Raw genomic sequence first — 19,210 nt, 5'->3', positions numbered from 1 at the left:
TGGGAGGCCGAGACAGGCGGATCACGAGGTCAGGAGTTGGAGACCATCCTGGCTAACATGGTGAAACCCCATCTCTACTAAAAATACAAAAAAAAAAAAAAATTAGCCGGGTGTGGTGGTGGGCGCCTGTAGTCCCAGCTACTCGGAAGGCTGAGGCAGGAGAATGGCATGAACCCAGGAGGCAGAGCTTGCAGTGAGCCGAGATGGCACAACTGCACTCCAGCCTGGGCGACAGAGTGAGACTCCGTCTTAAAAAAAAAAAAAAAAAAAAAAAAAAAAAAGTTGTTATTATTGACTTGACCAATTTCTTTGTCATCTCTACAAAACATATTTTTATACTTTTTCAGGACTGCCCTTATTGGACCACAGAGAGAAAGATGATCTCCTTCCCAGGTGCACTGAGTGGCAGCCTTGGGCCTGGACTGGTGGGTTCTTGGTGGCAGCGGGCATTTGCTGGTGGGGGCTCCCTCAGACCATTTTCAACTATTATGTCAACAGGACTTACAGCAAGTTCTTGCAATCTTCACTCCCACGTGCATGAAGTCTTGGGTCCATGATGTTCTGCCACAGTTTACAATGACCTTCATTATGCATCATTAGCATTTCATTAACATTAGCAGGGCCATATAGCAGTTTAATCTATCAGCTACTCCCTTAGGACATCTGGCTAATCCATTAACTTCCAACATAAATTATTGAACCCCCCTTTTAGCTGGTTATTTATGAGACCACTGGTCCTGACCTGCCCTTCCTGGTTTTGGCATGGTTCCTAGTCTTCTGGAAGTCTTTGACTTACTCTTAGTAAACTTATCTGCCCCTCGAAACTTACACAAATATACCATTCCATAAACAGACATACAGAACTTCAAGTAAGAAATAGGACCCCATATCTACCAAACCTGTCTCTTTACTAAAATATCCTATTTTGACCCTTTCTTTGAATTGTAGTTTTGTAATTACACAGTTATATGTCTATTTTTGCATATACAATGTTAACTTTTTATCAGTAAAGCCGCATGGCTCAACTTGTAGATCAACAACCATAGATCTACAGTTGTTGTGATATGCAAATTGTCACTGCCTCTTCCTTTGTCCTTTCAGCACTAACCCAGCATTTTTGGAAGGAACCTGGTTTTCTGAGAATAGCAATATGTTTCAGGCCATTCTGATGTTCCCTTACTCCCACACATGGAATTAGCTTTTTTGAAGGGGCCCTGGCTACTGCTAATGAAAACCACTCCGGAGATTAATACTTGGGTACTGAGAGTACACACAGGTGTGCACAGGCAGACCGGGGATGTGATGGCACTCCATGGCCACTGGAAAGACAGGTGGAAAAGATGCTGTTTCCTAAGCTTGTAATTATGTTCATAGTGAGATTGCTCATGTAGTTCTAGCATTACTACATCCTTCTCTTTTATATGATTTTTAAGTGGATTATTTTCTACAATGTGCCTATTTAGATTTTTAACTGTTAAACCAAACTGATTATTCCCACCTCTGATTTTATCATTTTATAGATATATATGTGTGTGTGCATACATATGCATATATATATATATGTGTGTGTGTGTGTGTGCATATATACATATATATATATATATAAATTTTAGGGACAGGGTCTTGCTTTGTTGCTGCCCAGGTTGGAGGAGTGCAGTGGCATGATCACAGATTATTGCAGCCTTGAGCTCCTGGGCTCAAGCAATCCTCCAGCCTTGGCCTCCCATAGTGTTAGGATTACAGGCATGAGCCACCATGCCCAGCCAAGATCCATTATTTTGAGGTCGCCTGTATGTATCCTTTATCAAAACCTTCTTTCAAGAAAGCATCCTGTGAAATTATGCTCCTAAATTATTGTTTTCATGTAAATGTCTATTTCTCATAAAGATATTGGATATAATGATAAAATTATTGACACGAATATATTCAGTTGTGCAAATTATATTTCTTATATAACTAAATGCCATTTCATGTCGATAAATTTATTGACACAAATTAATTCACATACTAGCTTCAAGAGGCCAACTGCCACCAGTGGGCAGCTGGGAAGCTGCTCTCTTCTAGGAACCATCACCGAGGCAGCTTGCCATTAATTATATACTTTTGAGTGATTTACATCCAATTCCACAAATGTGTCTTCATTAATTGAAGGCATTCTGAAATATTACTGGCAAATAGAAAGAATAGAGATGTTTGCTGATTGAAAATGTGCAAATCACATAGTAAGGCCGTGGAAGAGCCAGCTGTGGACTCATCTCTCCATTTACGAACCTGGATTCCCCCACAGAAAGGGGCCATCTCTTAGTCATTTCCATCTGCCTATGGCCAGGACAGTTTCCAGTAATAATAGGTGCTCAGTAACTCTTCTCTGAATGATGAATGGGTAGGAGGAAGAAAATGCCATGGGAATAGTGGAGAAAATCATAGCTTTCCAAATAATTAACCCAGAACCATCATCCACAGTCCACAATTTCTTCTTTTAATTTGTCTTCAGCAGTCTGAGGTAATTGGGTTTTGAGACAAATTTTAAATTGTTTCATTTCCAAAATTCGTTTGGTCACAACATCTAGGAGCAATTCATCTGCTAATCAATAAACAACATTTAAATGCTGCTGTGAGAAAGGCAAACCGGCACAAAACCAATACTGTCAGCAACCCAGAACAACTCTAATTTCCTGACAGAAATCGATTCACAGCAAAATAATGATTATTGTAAATATTTATAGTTCTAAAAGGAAACGCTCATCAATGCAGCTTTTTGAGCAGTTCATTTCCAAATAAAGATTCTGATGGGCCCCACCTAGCCATGTATCTTGTGGTGGAGGACGTGGTGGCTGTGAAGCGACTCTGTGGCTGTCTTGGAACTGGCTCTCTTGGAGGCTCTCCTGGAGGCCTGGGGGGCAGTTTGGGTACATTTTAGATGTGGTGGGGAGAGGAACACTGGGCATGGAGAGGCGAGGTCCACACCTGGCTCTTCACTATTTTGCTGTGTAATCTCAGAAAGCCATTTGATCACTCTGAACATTCCATTTTCTCATCTGGAAAAGGACAATAATCATATTGCCCAACTTAACCTTCCAGATTGCGAGGATGAAATGAAGAAGGGGGAGGCTATATCTGTGAGCATATATTTAACAGACTGGACAACTTTAGGGTCTTTTCATGGTTCCGTATTTCCCAAGAACAGGGTTAAGGAGCAGGCGGGCAGTCTCCTGAGAAATCAGATGAGTCATCCTGAAGCTCAATGCCCAAGGGAGTTTTCCTCCTAAAAAATAAGTGACCCCAGAACGAAGTGTTCATTCAGTAATATGACTATGCAACAGGCGCTGAGAAAACAAAATGAAAAGGACCTATAAGGGCTGCTCAGGAAGCTCAGTCTAGTGAGGACGAACGCTGTGCAAACAGAGAAGTGGGGGATGGAGCTAGGCCAGTGCGACCAGAGCTGCGGGAACGTGAAGTGTGAGCTTCAGGGATGCCCGAGAATTTCATGTTGAGCAGCAACCAAAGAGGGTTATTCCAGGAAAAGAAGAACAGGCAAAGACTAGCATTTCAGGGGAACCATGAACACAAATCAGTTTCCCAAACTTCAGTCTCCTGAAGTCTGCTTTTACACTTTTTTTTGGGGGGGGGGGTGGGCATGTCTTTGCAGCATGTACACCATTTTAAGTTGACCGATTTTTGAAAATGTAAACGAACAATTTAAAAAGAAAACTTTATATGACTACTGTAAGTGAAAAACGTTATTTGTCATAAACAGAAAATGACCTTAGAACATGGACCACATCAACTCATTACTCATGAAATAAATAACTGTCAGGCTCAGTTTGTTTCTGAGGCTAACGGGGTGACCAAGACAGAGGTAAGAGAGGGAGATAATGACAGATAGGAATGGATGCTACGTAGAAAATATGAAGTGTCTTGGAGGGTTACTTTAGATGGGTTTCGGGGGGTGAGGGTTAGGGGCTGGAAGATATCATTTGAGCCGAGGACTACAGTGTTGGAGCTAAACACCTTAACATCAAAACCAAAAACAAAGTCATTAAATTTCCACCGGACTCAGCTGCCTGCCGAAGGCTGTGCCACAAGCAGAGAAATGAATGAGCGGGTGTTGGAGGCGCGCACATCCAGCGCAGACTTGTTGTGGGACAAAAAGAGACGAGAGAGGAGGAAATCGTCTTGTCACGTGTGATCTTAGGCCGCTCAGTGCTCTGTAGCCCCTAAAACCCAGCCGGGTGGCCCAAAGGAAAGCACCCCACGCTTCGGGAAACGCCGCAGCTTTGAGCGGGATGCAGGTTGGGAGCACCCCGATGGACACATCAGTAAACTGAGAGCAAGAAAAGTTAATTCGCTGCCCCAAGCTAGGTAGTGAGAGGTAGAGCTGGGACACGAAGCGCACCCAGAACTCTCCTTGCACGCCCAGCTCGGCGGCCCCACATGCCGCGGGTCTAGGGTCGCGCTAGCAGAGGCCTGGCACAACCGCCAGACTCCTGATCCCGAGATCCGCGCTCCGGACCTCCCGAGGGCCCCTCCCTGGGCGTGGCTCAAAACGCGGCGCAGCGGAATCCGTGAAGTGGGATAAAAAGCACGGCCTCCGACTGCGAGCATGCGCGTTAGCTCGGCCCTGCCGGGCCGCGCTCGGCGCCGGGGGAGGGTCACCCGAGGCGGACGTCCGCTACGCAGGCGTCTGCGCCCGGTGGGGAGGAGGGCGAAGACTCCATCCGCCATGTTGGATGCCGCAGATTCGCCATAACCTCGCCGGCTCTTTTCTTAAAAAAATAAAAATAAAAAGCGAAGCGTCAGCAGGGCGCCCCGCCCCCTCGGTCGGCACGGGAGGGGGCCCGGAAGAGCCCGAGGCTTTTTTTTCCTCCGCGGTGGGGCGTTGCCATGGAGACGCGGGCGGCAGGTGAGCCGGGCTGGGGGTTGGGGTGAGACGGGGTGGGGGTGGGGCGCGGCGCGGCGCGCGGAAAGCCGTTTCGAGCGTCGAGTCGGGAAGCAGTGCGCCGGCCGCCGGCCGCCGGCCGCGGAGGGATCCGGGTCTGGGGAGGAGAGCGAACGTAGTTGCGTTCTGCGGCTCACGTTCAGTCGCTGGGGTATCCCGCCGCAAAAAAAAAAAAAGCAAGGCGGGAGCGAGTGGGAGAGCATGCGCCCGGCCGTTTCCACGGCAATGGGTGGCGTTGGGGCGCGGGCCAGCGACGGAACGCAGTGGGTTCGAGGTTCGAATCCCGGCGATGCCAGCTCTTTGACTGGACCTTGGCGGGGCTTCCTTCTTGCCTGGCTTCGGATTCCTCCTTGGCGAAATAAGTACCTCCTGCAGGCTTCCCGGCCGCCGGCTGGACCTAATAGAGTGACAGATCTTCCACTTGACACCCGGTGCAAGTCATTTAACCTTGAGCTTGGGGTCCTTCACCTGTAATTACCACAAGCTTCCACATTTGGGCACTGACTTAACACGTTTTGCTGCTCAGCTCTCTTGAGAACTCTAATTTGTAGGTCATTTATTATGAGGAACAGAAGTTCAGAGAGGTCAACTTTACACAGTTTAAAAACGACAGAACTGGGGCTTTAAAAATTAACTTCCTCCAACTTGGGCTAAAATCCAAACTCCTGCGTGCTCGCCTGACTTGTACCTCCATCTTCTTAGAATAGGGCTTGGCTCATGTAAGTGTTCGGTATATACTAAGTGAATGAAAGAACGAACGCGCTAACTGATCACTCCTGCCCATCAGTCTGGCTTTTTTTTGCTGGAGTCCAAGTGACCTTTTGGAGATGCAAACGTCGTGTCACTGGGACTTGCCCCGCACAGCTGCCTCTCACCAGCTTTATCTTCCGAGCCTACCAGTTCATCTACTGAAACATCTGTAGTGTGTGTCCCCATGCTGAAGGAAGTAGCGTGTCCTACCTCTAACCCCCAGGGACACCTTTCCTGACTTTAGTTCAAATAACAGCTTTGCAAGGAGCCCTTCTGCACGCCAGGCAGGGGTAAAAAGCAGTCCCAGTCGTAGTCCTGCCTCCACCTGCTGCGGTGCTAGATGTGGGAGAATGTGTCCTGGAGTGACAGAGTGGGCCCAGAGCCGAATATTGGGTCAGGAGACCCGAACTATATCAGGCGTGCTTTTTTTAAATTTAATTTTTTTAATTTTTTGGGACGGAGTCCCGCACTATCACTCAGGCCGGGGTGCAATGGTGCAATCTCGGGTCACTGCAACCTCTGCCTCCCGCCCTCAGGTAAACCTCCCGCCTCAGCCTGCCAAGTAGCTGTGACCACAGGTGCGCTGATTAGCTGTGGTGCCCACCTGATTCAGGTGTGCTGTCTTAGGTTAGCCTAAAATGAGCACCGGAGAGACCTGCTCTCCAAATACGGGTTGAGCATCCCTAATCCAAAAATCCGAAATCGGAAATGCTCCAAAGTCTGAAACTTTGAGCACTGACATGAGGCCACAGTGGAAAATTTTCTATCTGACCGCGTGAAGGTTCTCAGTAGAAATGCAGTTCCATAGCTGGGCGCAGTAGCTCAGGCCTGTAATCCCAGCACTCTGGGAGTCTGAGGTGGGAGGGTCCCTTGAGTCCAGGAGTTCAAGACCAGCCTGGGCAGTGTAGTGAAACCCCATCTCTATTTTTCTCAAAAAACAAAACAAAACAACAGTTGCACAACTGTAAAGACGATGCTGTTAACACTCAGAAAGAAATGCAGGCTGAACAGCGGACTTAAAGCCAGCCGTTGTTTATTGTTCTGTTGTTTAGCAGCTGATGCATGTGTTCTGGTGATGCTGCTGTGCCGCTGAGGTACCTTGAACACCTTGTTTTTCACTGTATTAATGGTGTGTCATATTTTTTACTGGTAAGGACTTATGTGTAAATAAATGTAAGAAAGTGATTGTCTTATTGGTAGCATAGAAATTCAGAGTCGGGAATGATGGCGATGCCAGACAACCACAGATTGCCCATATGTGTGGCTGAGATAGTGACACCTTTGCTTTCTGATGGTTCATTGTACACTAACTTTGTTTCATGATCAAAATTAAAAATATTGTAAAATTACCTTCAGACTGTGTGTATAAGGTGCACATCAAACATAAATAAATTTCATGTTTAGACTTGGGTCCCATCCTCAGGTTATCTCACTATGTATATGCAAATATTCCAAAATCCAAAAACATCTGGAATTCTAAAACTTCTGGTCCCAAGCATTTTGGATATGGGATCCTGAAACTGTAGTTTATTTGGGAATAATAGGGGATTGCAATTTAGATACATGCGCTATGCTGGATCATAGGTACGTCCAAAGAAGTTGGGGCAAATGGAAACTTTTAAAGACCCAAAAGGGAAGTCCACCTAAGCGGTTTTGAAACAAAGACCATTGGTTTCAGAGGCTTATTGCAGGAGCTGGCGTTAGTCCATTGGAGACAGGTGCACCAGGCAAGTGTCCTGTGCAAGTAACAGGCTCTAAGGAATTCCTGGCATAGTTCCTGTCATAGGCATACTTGCATGAGGGCCCTTCCTTCATATCCTCTGGCTCCATTTTGTTAGAGTTTGACATGAGTGACTCCATTTTGATAAACGTGAAATATCTTTTCGATTGGTGCCTTCCTCCTCCCACGTTGTTGCTTATATAGAGAGAATGAGTTGCCCACTTCTCCACTTCTGGAATTTACCCAAGAGTTTTAAAAAAGAACCCTGGACATATGTTGAAGTTTCCTTCAATTTCCAGCTGTACCAAATGAGAAAAGATCATATTTTAAAATGTGTTACTGTCAACTCATGGTCAGCTAATTTCTGAAAAGAGTTTCCTGTTTTGGTTAATTTAGGAAAGGGAGTACAATGAATGATAAGGAGGTGGAGTTGCATGTGGTCTACAGGGCACAGCTGTAGGTGGCAAATGAGCTGAGATGGTCATTGTGTGAATTGGAGCCGTCTTACCGCAGTGCTCCCTTCTCAGTGGGCTTCTCAGTTGCCTCCGGTGAAAGGATTCCTGTTTGTTTTCTCCCCATACCTTGCAATTTACATAACTTTTCCAAGATAGCTATCGTTAAGTAGAATTAAGCTCTTGCCTAGAGCAAGGGCAGTCAAGAATCAGATATATTAAAAAGTCTCCTTAATTGCATTTCCCTTTGTAGATAGTTTCAAGCATACAGCCTCTGAAAAACTCTGCACCAAGATGGGCTGATTTAATTACGTAAAAGAGATTTAGCCTAGAGTTAAGTTTTCCCTCTCTTCTCAGCTGTTTACCCTGTTAAAGTTTCACTGTTTTTGCAATTTCTCAAGGGCAGGCATCAACTTTAAGGGCTGGAACATTTAGGAGGGTGGAAAGAGCACGTGCTCTGGCTCCAGAGATCTGCCTCTCACCAGATTCCTGACCTAAGGGAAGTCACAGAACCCTTGGGACCCCAGTCCCTTCACCGGCAAAGGAGACACAGTCCTGCCACAGGTGGCTGCTGATGGCATTCAGGAAATGGGGTTTGTCTCTTCCCTTCCCAGAACCAGACTTCCCAGTGTATAGCTCAGTACATTGTCATCCACTCTCTTCTTGAAAGCATTTGTGGATGGAAAGGCAGAGACTCCCAGGCTCAGGCCACCCTCCCCCATCAGCCTCCCGAATAGCTGGGACTACAGGGGTGCACCACCACACCTGGCTAATTTTTGTATTTTTTGTAGAGATGGGGTGTCACCAGGTTGACCAGGCTGGTATTGAACTCAGCCTAAGAGATCCACTGGCCTCGGCCTCCTGAAATGCTAGGATTATAGGCTTGAGTCACTGTGCCCAGCCGAGTAATTTTTTTTTTAATAAGTCATTTTTAAAAATTAAATTAAATTAATTTATTGGCACGGAGTTTTGCTCTTTGCCCAGTCTGGAGCACAAAGGTGTGATCTTGGCTCACTGCAACCTCTGCCTTCTGGGCTCAAGCGATTCTCCTGCCTCAGCCTCCCAAGTAGCTGGGATTATAAGCATGCGCCACCACGCCTCACTAATTTTGTACTTTTAGTAGAGGTGGGGTTTCACCATGTTGGTCAGGCTGGTTTCCAACTCCTGACCTCAGGTGATCCGCCTGCCTCAGCCTCCCAAAGTGCCAGGATTACAGACGTGAGCTGCTGTGCCTGGCCGAGTAATTTTTTTTAAAAGAGAAAAGAAAAAGCAGAGCAAAACAAAATAGACATTTTAAACATCTTACAGATTTAAAGTTGCCTCCTTTTTTTTCAAGGAACACAAAATATATAGATGATTGAGTTTACTTATAAAGATAATGCTTGGCATATTTATAGAAAAAACATGGACTTAAAATTGGGTAATATAATCTTTTTTTAAATTAAAAAAACTGTAACGACATATTTGTTTCTTTATGGGGTATAATGTGATGTTATGATTTATGAGTATAATGTGGAACAATTAAATCAAGCTAATTAACATATCCATCAGCTCAAATAGTTATCATTTTGTGGTAAGTAAACATTTAAAATTTACTCTTAGCAAATTTGAAATGTACATTATTACTGTATTCACCATGCTGTGCAATATGTCTCAAAGAAAAAAACGATTCCTCTTGTCTAATTGAGGCTTTGTACCCTTTGATCATCATTTCTTCCTACACCCTCAGGCTCTGGTACCCACCATTCTACTCTCTGCTTCTTTGAGCTCCATTGTTTTAGAGTTCACATGTAAGAGAAAACATGCAGTGTTTGTCCTTCTGTGCTGGCATATTTTACTTAGGACAGTGTTCTCCAGTTTCATCCATGTTGTCACAAACATCAACATTTCTTTTTTACAGCTGAATAATATTCCGTTGTGTATATGTCCCACATTAAAAAAATCATTCATGTGTTGTTGGCCACTGAGGCCGATTCCATACTTGACTATTGTGAATAGCACAACAGTGAACATGGTTCAGTCATTCCTTTCAATATACTGGTTTCAAATCTTTTGAGTTATTTTAAATCATGTAATACATGGAGCTGCAAAAGGTGGAACTCTGGAATCGGATGCCTTTGTGTTCAACACAGTCTGATCAAGGCAGGATGGGTGGGGTAGGGACCTGGCCTTAGAGGATGCCAGTGGAAGCTGCGGGTTGTCTGAATAAGAAAAGGGCAGCATCCCATAGTGGGCAGTGGGGGAAAAGAGGACCAGCTCAGCCATGGGACCTGGAGCCAAGGACCAGGAGAGCTTGGGGTGTCCTGGCATTGCTGGAGGGCATTTTAATTCAGCCCCAAGACTTCTTGTAGGGCTCTAACTGGCTTCCTTCTTAGTGTTAGATATTCTCCTTATGTCCCTGCTGGTGGGCCTCTTCTTCAGGAGTTGCTACCATTTCTCTGCCCCTTAGGGTTATTATTATTGCTTATTAATTTTTTTTTTTTTTTTTTTTTTTTTTTTTTTTTTACTATTAGGCTGGTCATCAGTTTACCTAGATGTTTATGCCAAACTTTGTGCTGTTTGCTAGGGATGCAAAGTCCAATATGACATGTTTTTTCCTCTTGAGGATTTCATGCAGTCCTGGCAGTGGAACACGGATTCCTGTAGGAATGGGTCTAGGTGCTGTGATGGAAGTAAGCCTTGAGTATTGAGGGTTTCAGAGTGGGTGCATCTACCCCAGCCCCAGGGATTGTGGGAAGGCTTCCTGAAGGAGGAGATGTTTTGAGCTGGGTCTTGTAGGGTGAGCAGAGGTGCCCTGTAGAAAGGACAGCTGGTGCAGTGACACAGGTGTGACCCACCCTTTGTGACCAGGTGAGCACTGAGTTTGGGGAGGGGCATGGGGTGCTGGAGGTCTGTGATGAAGGGCCTTTGAGTAGTGGGAAGCTGTCAGGACTTTATTTTGGAAATGTTGAGGGACAGGAAGATAACAAGGCTGGCTAATTAGCCTTTCAGAAAGAAAGATCTCTGGCAGCTGCCAAGAGACAGGTTTTTTCTTTCTTTCTCTTTTTTTTTTTTGGAGTACTATATACATGCTGAAATGCATAGACCTTAAGTGTAGAGTCTGACCACTCACATAACCCACACTCCTAACAATATACAGAACTTTTTCATCAGCCCAGAAAGTTTTCTCTTGCCCCTTACTATCCCATCCCTGCTCCTCACCCCAAGCAACCACTAGTCTTTTTTTGTTTGTTTGTTTTTGAGATGGAGTCTTGCTCTTGTTGCCCAGGATGGAGGGCAATGGCACGATCTTGGCTTACTGCAACCTCCTCCTCCCAGGTTCCAGCAATTCTCCTGCCTCAGCCTCCCGAGTAGCTGGGATTACAGGGGGATACCACCACACCTGGTTAATTTCTGTATTTTTAGTGGAGACGGGGTTTCACCATGTTGGCCAGGCTGGTCTGGAACTCCTGACCTCAAGTGATTTGCCCACCTCGGTCTCCCAAAGGGCTGGGGATTACAGGCGTGAGCCACCACTCCCGGCCGCAACCACTAGTCTTGATGTCACCATAGATGAGTTTCTTCTTCTATAGAACATCATACGATTCTTTTGTGTCTGGTTTCCTTTATTCAACATAAAGCTTCTGAGATTCAGTAGTTTGTTTCTTTCTGTTGCGTGGATACAGCCATAGTCTATTTCCAGTTTTTCGTTATTGGGAATAAAGCTGCAGTGAATGTTCCCGTACAAGCCTTTTTGTGGATATTTATTTTCATTTCTTCTGGGTTAATAAGTACATAGGAGTGGAATTTCTGGGTTATAGAGTAGTTATGTTTAACTTTTTAAGAAACTTCCAAATAGCTTCCCAGAGTAGTTTGTATCATTTTACATTCCCATCAGCAACGTCAGAGAATTCTGCTTGCTCTCTGTCCTCACCAGCATTTGGTGTTGTCAGTCTTTCATTTTGCCTTCCCTAGAGGATATGCAGTGGTATCTCCCTTAATTTGCATTTCCCTGATGACCAATGATGTTGAGCATTTTTTCTTGTGCTTATTGGCCATTTGTGTCATCTTTAGAGACGTGTCTATTCAAGTCTTTGGGCTATTTTAATAAATTGGGGGCTGGGTGGTAGCTCACGCCAGTAATCCCAGCACTTTGGGAGGCCAAGGCGGGTGGATCACCTGAGGTCAGGAGTTCAAGACAAGCTTGGCCAACATGGTGAAACCCTGTCTCTACTGAAACTTTAAAAAAAAAAAAAAAAATTAGCCAGGCTTGGTGGCTCATGCCTGTAGTCCTGTAGCTATTCAGGAGGCTGAGGCATGAGAATCGCTTGAACCTGGGAGTAGAGGTTGCAGTGAGCTGAAATTGCACCACTGAACTCTAGCCTGGGCAACAGAGTGAGACTTGGTCTCAAAAAAAATTAAAAATAAAAAATAAATTGGGGGCTGAGTGTGGTGGCTCATGCCTTCAATCTCAGCATTTTGGGAGTCTGAGGTGGGAGGACTGCTTGAGGACAGGAGTTCAAGATTATCCTTGGCAACATACAACATAGTGAGATCCCACCTCTACAAAAAAAAAAAAAAAAAAAAAAAAAACCCAGCTGGGCATGGTGGTGGATGCCTTTGGTCCCAGCTAATCAGGAGGCTGAGGTGGGAAGATCGCTTGAGCCCAGGAATTCAAGGCTGCAGTGAGCTGTGAACATGCCGTTGCACTCCAGCCTGGGCATCAGTGAAACAGTTTCTCTAAAAATAAATAAATAGGTAAGTAAATACATAAATAGGGTTTATTGTCTTTTTGTTGCTGGAATGTAAGAGTTCTTTATATATTCTGGATATTTGTCTTTTGTTGTATATGTGTGTGTGTGTGTATGTTGTGAATATTTTCTCCCAATTTCTGCTTACCTATTTGTCTTTTATCTTTTGATGAACAGAAGTTTGTGATTTTATTGGAGTTTTATTTGCCATTATTTTTACATTTATCGGAAGTGCTTTTTGTATCTTCTCTTAAGAAATGTTTTCCTACTTTAAGGTCCAAAGAAAATCTCCTAAGTTTTTTTGTTTTTTTTTTAAAGGTTTATATTTCTTGCTTTTGTTAGGTCTACTGTCTATCTCTAATAAGTTTGTGTATGGTATGAAGTAGGGATGGAGAATGTTTTTTTCTTGCACGTGGATATCCAGTTTTTCTAGCCTCGTTTGTTAGAAGAACCTTTTCTTCCTCCATTGAGTTACTTTGGCTCTTTTCTTGAAAATTATGCATCAGTTCACTCCTGAACTGTCTGGTCTGTTCCATTGCTCTATTTGTTTATTCTTTATCAGTACCACACTGCCTTGATTACTACAGCTTTATAGTAATTTTTGAAGTATAAAGAATAAGCAAGAGAACACTTTTTGGAGGGACAAAAGTGCAGGCAGGAGAGTTTCATTAGGTGCTGTCCTAGTGCAGTCCAGGCTGTAGGGATGAGAAGGGACAGATTTAGAGAAATAGTTCAGAGAGGAAGCCCCTGGGACTGGTGAGGGCTTGGCTTTTACCTTAGGGACCTGCAGGCATTCCATCCATGTTTGTTTCTAGGGAAAGAGGAATGGTGAACATAACAGGCTCAGGGACATGAAAACTCTGCAGGTTTCCTATGTGCAGCCCTGGGTCTGTAATCTTCAATTTCCTCCTGTGGTGGTAGAGAGAAGCATCTTTTGAATTCTGCCTGTTTTTGTTTCTGAGTTGGTGCAAGGGGCTTGTTCAGGGCTAGCCAGGTTCCTGGAAGCATCTTGGGAAGACCCTTCCTCAGGGAGAGAGCCCCACAGGGAACCAGGCTCAGGTAATGCAGGGAAAAGGGGCCCTGGGGGGAAGCAGAACTGGGTGAAGTCCTGGTCCTGCTGTCTAACAGCCCTGGGACCTTGGCAAGTACCTTGAGTCACCATCGCCTCCTATATTATATATTACATGAAAATGGTCCCCACAGACCTATTTGGTAGCATGCTCGTAGAGTTTTCATAGAGGAGGATTGGGAACATACCTGGCATATGGCAGGGGACTTTACTCTTTTCCACCATCTGTTTTTTCCTTCTTTCCCTCTCCTCTCTTCCCCTTCCATTCTCCCTCTGTCAGTCTTCACCTTCTTTCCCTGAACATTTTATCACTTTTAATAGTATCTGGGAGAATTAAATGCAAGAGGAGGGATTGGATCTAATCCCTCATGCAGTTGCAGGGGAATAAGATAGGGTCTGGTCATAACTATCATTTCTGTAGACCTGCTCAGTCAGGTGCTTCACACCCATTCTTTAGTTTATTCTTCACAAAAGCTCTGCAAGGTGGGCTTATTATCTCTGCTTTCCAAGTGAGGATACAGAAGCTCAGGCTGGTCCCTGTGGCGGTCCAGCCCCACTCAATCTCTCCCTAGTGCTACTGGCCATCTGTGCTTGCTGATGTGGCCATAAACATCTCTGAAGTGCCTGCTGTGTGTGAGGCCCTATCTGGGCTGCGTGCAATGGCCAAGGCATGAGCCGTTAGGTGGCCGCACAGCACTACTCACATATCCTCTATGGGAATGGTACTTCCAGGAATTAGGCATTGAGGGGTCCTTGAGACCTGTTCTGAAGGAACTCATAGTCTGTAAGGCAGACAAAACTAATTAAAATGAGCAAAAGGTTTGAAAGATACTTTAACAGAAGAATGTATAAAAATGGTCAATAAATGTATGAAAAGATGCTCAATCTCACTAGTTCCTAGGAAAATGCAAATTAAAAGCACAATGAGACACTACTACGTACCCACTAGAATGGTGAAAATTAAAAAGACAATCCCAAGTGCTGATAAGGATGTGAAGCTGGAACTTTGATACATCATTAGTAGGAATGCAAAATGGTACAGCTACTTTGGAAAATAGTTTGCTGGCTTCTTACAATGTTGAAGGTACACTTATATATTAATCTGCTTTCATGCTGCTGAGAAAGACATACCCGAGACTGGGTAATTTATAAAGAAAAAGAGGTTTAGGCTGGGTGCGGTGGCTTACGCCTATAATCCCAGCACTTTGGGAGGCTGAGGCGGGCGGATCACGAGGTCAGGAGATTGAGACCATCCTGGCTAACATGGTGAAACCCTGTCTCTACTAAAAATACAAGAAATTAGCTGGGCGTGGTGGTGGGCGCCTGTAGTCCCAGCTACTCGGGAGGCTGAGGCAGGAGAATGGTGTGAACCCGGGAGGCGGAGCTTGCAGTGAGCCGAGATCGCACCACTGTACTCCAGCCTGGGTGACAGCGTGAGACTCTGTCTCAAAAAAAAAAAAAAAAAAAAAAAAAGAAATAGAGATTTAGTGGACTCACAGTTCCACATGGCTGTGGAGGCCTTACAATCATGGCAGAAGGCAAAAGGCACTTTTTACTTGGGGGTAGGCAACAGAGAATGAGAACCAAGTGAAAGGGGAAACCTCTTATGAAACCATCAGGTCTCATGAGACTTATTAACTATCATCAAAACAGTATGGGGGAAACAGTCCCCAAGATTCAATTTATCTCCCATTGGGTTCCTCCTACAACGTGTGGGAATTATGGGGGCTACAATTTAAGATGAAATTTGGGCGGAAATGCAGCCAGGCCATATCAACTTACCATAAAAGGTAGCAATCTTATTCCAAGAAAAATGAAACCTATGTCTATCTGAAGACAGGTATGCACATGTTCATAGCAGCTTTATTTGTAATAGCCCTGTCTTAGTCTGATTTCTGTTGCTTATAACAGAATACCTGAAGTTGGGTAATTTATAAGGAAAGGAATTTATTTCTTATAGTTCTGGAGGCTGAGAAGGCCAAGGTCAAGGGGCTGCATCTGGTGAGGGCCTTCTTGCTGGGTGGGTACTTTTTGAAGAGTCCCAAGGTGGCACAGGGTATCAATGGCAAGGGGCCGAGTTTGCTAATGTACTATGATCAGGACTCTTTTCCTCTTCTTATAAAGCCACCAGTTCTACTCCCATCATAACCCATTAATCCATTAACTCTTTAATTCATTCATGAGAGCAGAGCCATCATGGTCCAATCACATCTTAAAGGCCCCACCTCTCAGCAGTGCCACATTGGGGATTAAGTTTCAACATGCATTTCTGGAGGGAACATTGAAAGCATAGCAAGCCCCAAACTGGAACCAGCCCAAATGCTCATTAGCTGGTGAATAGCTAAACAAATTGTGGTATATCCATACAAAGGAATACTACTTGGCAATGAAAAAGGATGAAAAAGTGATGCAGGCAACAACCTGGACTAATCTCAAGGTCGTATTAAAGAAGCCAGACACAAAAGGCAACATACTTTGAGGATGGGAGAAATTAGAACCTTTGTTCACTGTTTGTTGGAATGTAAAAATAGTGCAGCTGCTGTGGAAAACAGTATGGAAATTTCTCAAAAAATTACAGATAGAATTACCATGTGATTTAGCAACTTCACTTCTTGGAATATATTTCCCAAAATTGAAAGCAGAGTCTCAAAGAGATATTTGTATACCCATGTTCATAACAGCATTATTCATAATAGCTAAAACTTGGAAACAAACTAAGGGATGAAAGGCTAAGCAAAATGTAATGTATACATAGAATAAAGTATTATTCAGCCTTAAAAAGGGTGGAAACCTGACACGGGCTACCACATGATGAACCTTGAGGCCATTGTGCACAGTGAAATAAGATAGTCACAAAAAGACAATTACCAAATGATTACCCTTACATGAGATTCCTAGAGTAGTTAAATTCAAAGAGACAGAATGTAGGATGGTGGTTGCCAGGAGCTGGGGGAGGAGGCATCCGGAGTTAGTGTTTAATGGACATAGAGTTTCGGTTTTGTAAGATGAAAAATTTCTGGTGATGGATGGTCGAGATGGTTGCACAACAATGTGAATGTATCTAATGCCACTGAACTGTATACCTGCAAATAGTTAAGATGGTACATTTTATGTGTATTTACCACAAACACACATTTACGTGGGGGTGGGGGGTGAGGGCACTGACTGAAGAGGCACCGGGAGCTTGGTGCGGGCACTTGGGACTGGTCTGTGTCTTGACTGTGGTGATGGCGACACAACCCTGTCTCTCGATTTAAACTTATTCACTTGTACAAGGGTCGCTTGGGCAGTGCCAGAAGCTTCTACAAGGTAGAGTAGGGGGATCAGTGACATGGTCACTGCCAGTCACTTCTGCCTGGGCTGGGCGAGGGGCTCAGGAAAGCCACAGGATGATGTTTGAGCAGAGTGACCAGGCCAAGGGGATACAGCAGGGGGCAAGGCAGGGAAGCATGAGGGAGCCCGACAAGGTACGCAGCCTCTGCCTCCCCCCGGACTGGCCAGAGCTCCTCTGAGGTGGGGCAATCACAGCCCGGAGTCCGACAGTGAACTTCCAGGTCCGTGTGCGTTCTTTGTACAGGGGTCAGGCCTGAGCTGCCGAGCACTGGGGTGGAGGGAGGGGAGTGTGCTCAGCCGGCCGCTCTCCTGCTGGAGGTGCCAGCACTCTGGCTGAGCCATCCAGTAGCCTCTGGCTTGTGAGGCCCTGCCCACGTCCTGAGTCTCTACCTCCATAGGCAGGGTCAACTCCCCATCCATCTAGCCTGCCTTTCTCTCCTCTCCTTGGGCTTGCTTCTTGCTGAGTTGGGTGTTTGTGGGGTCCCCCACCTCAGAAATGTGGGCTCTGGGAAATAGCACCGGCTTTGGAGTCCCGGAGACCTAGCTTTGCATTTTAGACCAACAATGTGATAGTTCTTGTGACTTCTTTGAGCCTCAATTTCCATTTCTACAAAATTGTAGCTAAACATGTCATCTGAGGATTTTATTCTCTGAAGAACCAAATCAGGTGAGGTACACACTGGACTGGCTGGTGTTTAGGAAGTGTTTTTGAGGTGATCTTGAGAGTTCTTGCTGAGCAAGCCCATGTTGAACTCAGCGCCTAAGACTCCATCAGAGGCAGCTTGCAGCTTTTGAAAGTCTGTCGGGGAGTATCACTGCCTGACAATGCACAGGACTTGCAGCTGTCCTTGGCCCCACTGCCTGTATGCCACTTAGCTCCCCACGGGTGCGTGCCAGCCTTCTGCCTGAGCCGAGGCTCCTGCCCCGGTGCCTTGTCCATCCCGACAGCATGAAGCTCCAGCACTCACGTTCTTAACCACCAGAGAGGTTATCTGCAATCATAGCTTCCACCGTGTCCCAGTGCTGTGTGAGGTGCTCTCCAGCCATCGTTCTCTGCCAGCGTAACTGCAGTTCTCTCATGTTGGGATATTATCTTTGATTTACAGACAAATAAACGGAGGGGCAGAGAGGTTTGGTCACATGCTGGTAGGTGGTCCAGCCAGGATTTGAGCTTTGGGCTGTCCAATCCCAAACCAAACTGTGCTCTTTTCAGGCTACTGAGTGGACTCCATCACATTTCTTGAGCACCTGGGCCGTCAGCTCTTCCCACCCTACCTCATTTAATTTAATGAGGACCCAGGGAGGCAGATGCTGTTATTGCCATTATACAGATTAGGAAACGGGCTCAGCAGGGCAGAGTCATGGCACAGAGTCCACTCCTCACTAGGAGTGCAGCCAGACTCACCCAGGTCAGTGTGGTCCCAAAGCACAGGTCTTTATACCTGCAGGCTGTGGGTTAGCTCCTTTTATTTCCTCTATTGTCATTGCTTTCATGTCTCTGTTCCTTTCCCTCTTTGGGCCTTATTGTTCCTTAGAGATTGATAGAAGCATTTCATACTTTGGGGTTATTAACCCTTTCCTGCCAGAGTTTGCCGTTTGCCCTTGTGGTGGGTTTGACCTGCTCTCAGGTGTGGACCCTGGCTTTATCCTCAGTTCCCTACGCAATGCGGGGAGGGGGTGAGGGGCAATGATTAAGATCATTGGACTTTAGGGAAATGTGGGAATATAGAGATACAGTTGCAGAAATGCAAGGTGCCCTGGAACACCAGGCTTTGATTCTGCCTTTTTAATGTTGATCTCACTCTCCTCTTCTTCTCTTTCTCCTGCTCTAAATTTTTAGAAGACAAAGTAATCAAGAAAAACATTCTGTACTTTTCCTTTTTAATCTCCTTTGGTCTTTGCTCTCTAATGGGAAGACTATGTAAGAAATGCCCACAGAAGGGCTTGAATTGGGAAAAGAGTTTTGGTGATGGGAACTGATGGCTAGACATCAGGTAGGCAGGAACATTGATGGGATTTGGTGACTGCTTCTTGGTGCCCTTCCAGGGGAGGAGTCAAAGGTGAGAGGGTGGCCAGGAGGGTGCTGTGCCCTGGATCCCTGGGGGTGTCCGGGAGGCTGGTTCTGTTGAGTGGGAGGAGAGTTCCTCTTTGGGACACAGTGGCTTTGACGGTTCACCTGACGGTCTGACGCTTCTACCAGAATGTCCCAGGGAAGAG

The 19,210-nt window shown here is 45.4% G+C and overlaps 1 protein-coding gene across 5 annotated transcripts in view; it reads left to right on the top strand.

Moving 5' to 3' along the window:
* The first annotated feature begins 1,978 nt into the window (after positions 1–1,978).
* The window catches only part of ZFAT (zinc finger and AT-hook domain containing), a 236,951-nt gene continuing 219,719 nt past the window's right edge, over positions 1,979–19,210 (top strand). For all 5 annotated transcript variants that reach the window (XR_010159683.1, XM_054657035.2, XM_016959895.4 and 2 more), the window contains exon 1: positions 1,979–4,903. Coding sequence is in view for 4 of the 5 variants with exons in the window: in XM_054657035.2 (XP_054513010.2) it covers positions 4,885–4,903 (19 nt within the window). In the remaining variant the exon portion in view is untranslated. The remainder of the gene's footprint in view (positions 4,904–19,210) is intronic.

The sequence above is a fragment of the Pan troglodytes genome, chromosome 7, assembly GCF_028858775.2.
Source record: "Pan troglodytes isolate AG18354 chromosome 7, NHGRI_mPanTro3-v2.0_pri, whole genome shotgun sequence".
Taxonomy (NCBI): Eukaryota; Metazoa; Chordata; class Mammalia; order Primates; family Hominidae; genus Pan; species Pan troglodytes.
This window is presented reverse-complemented; position numbering and strand designations above follow the sequence as displayed.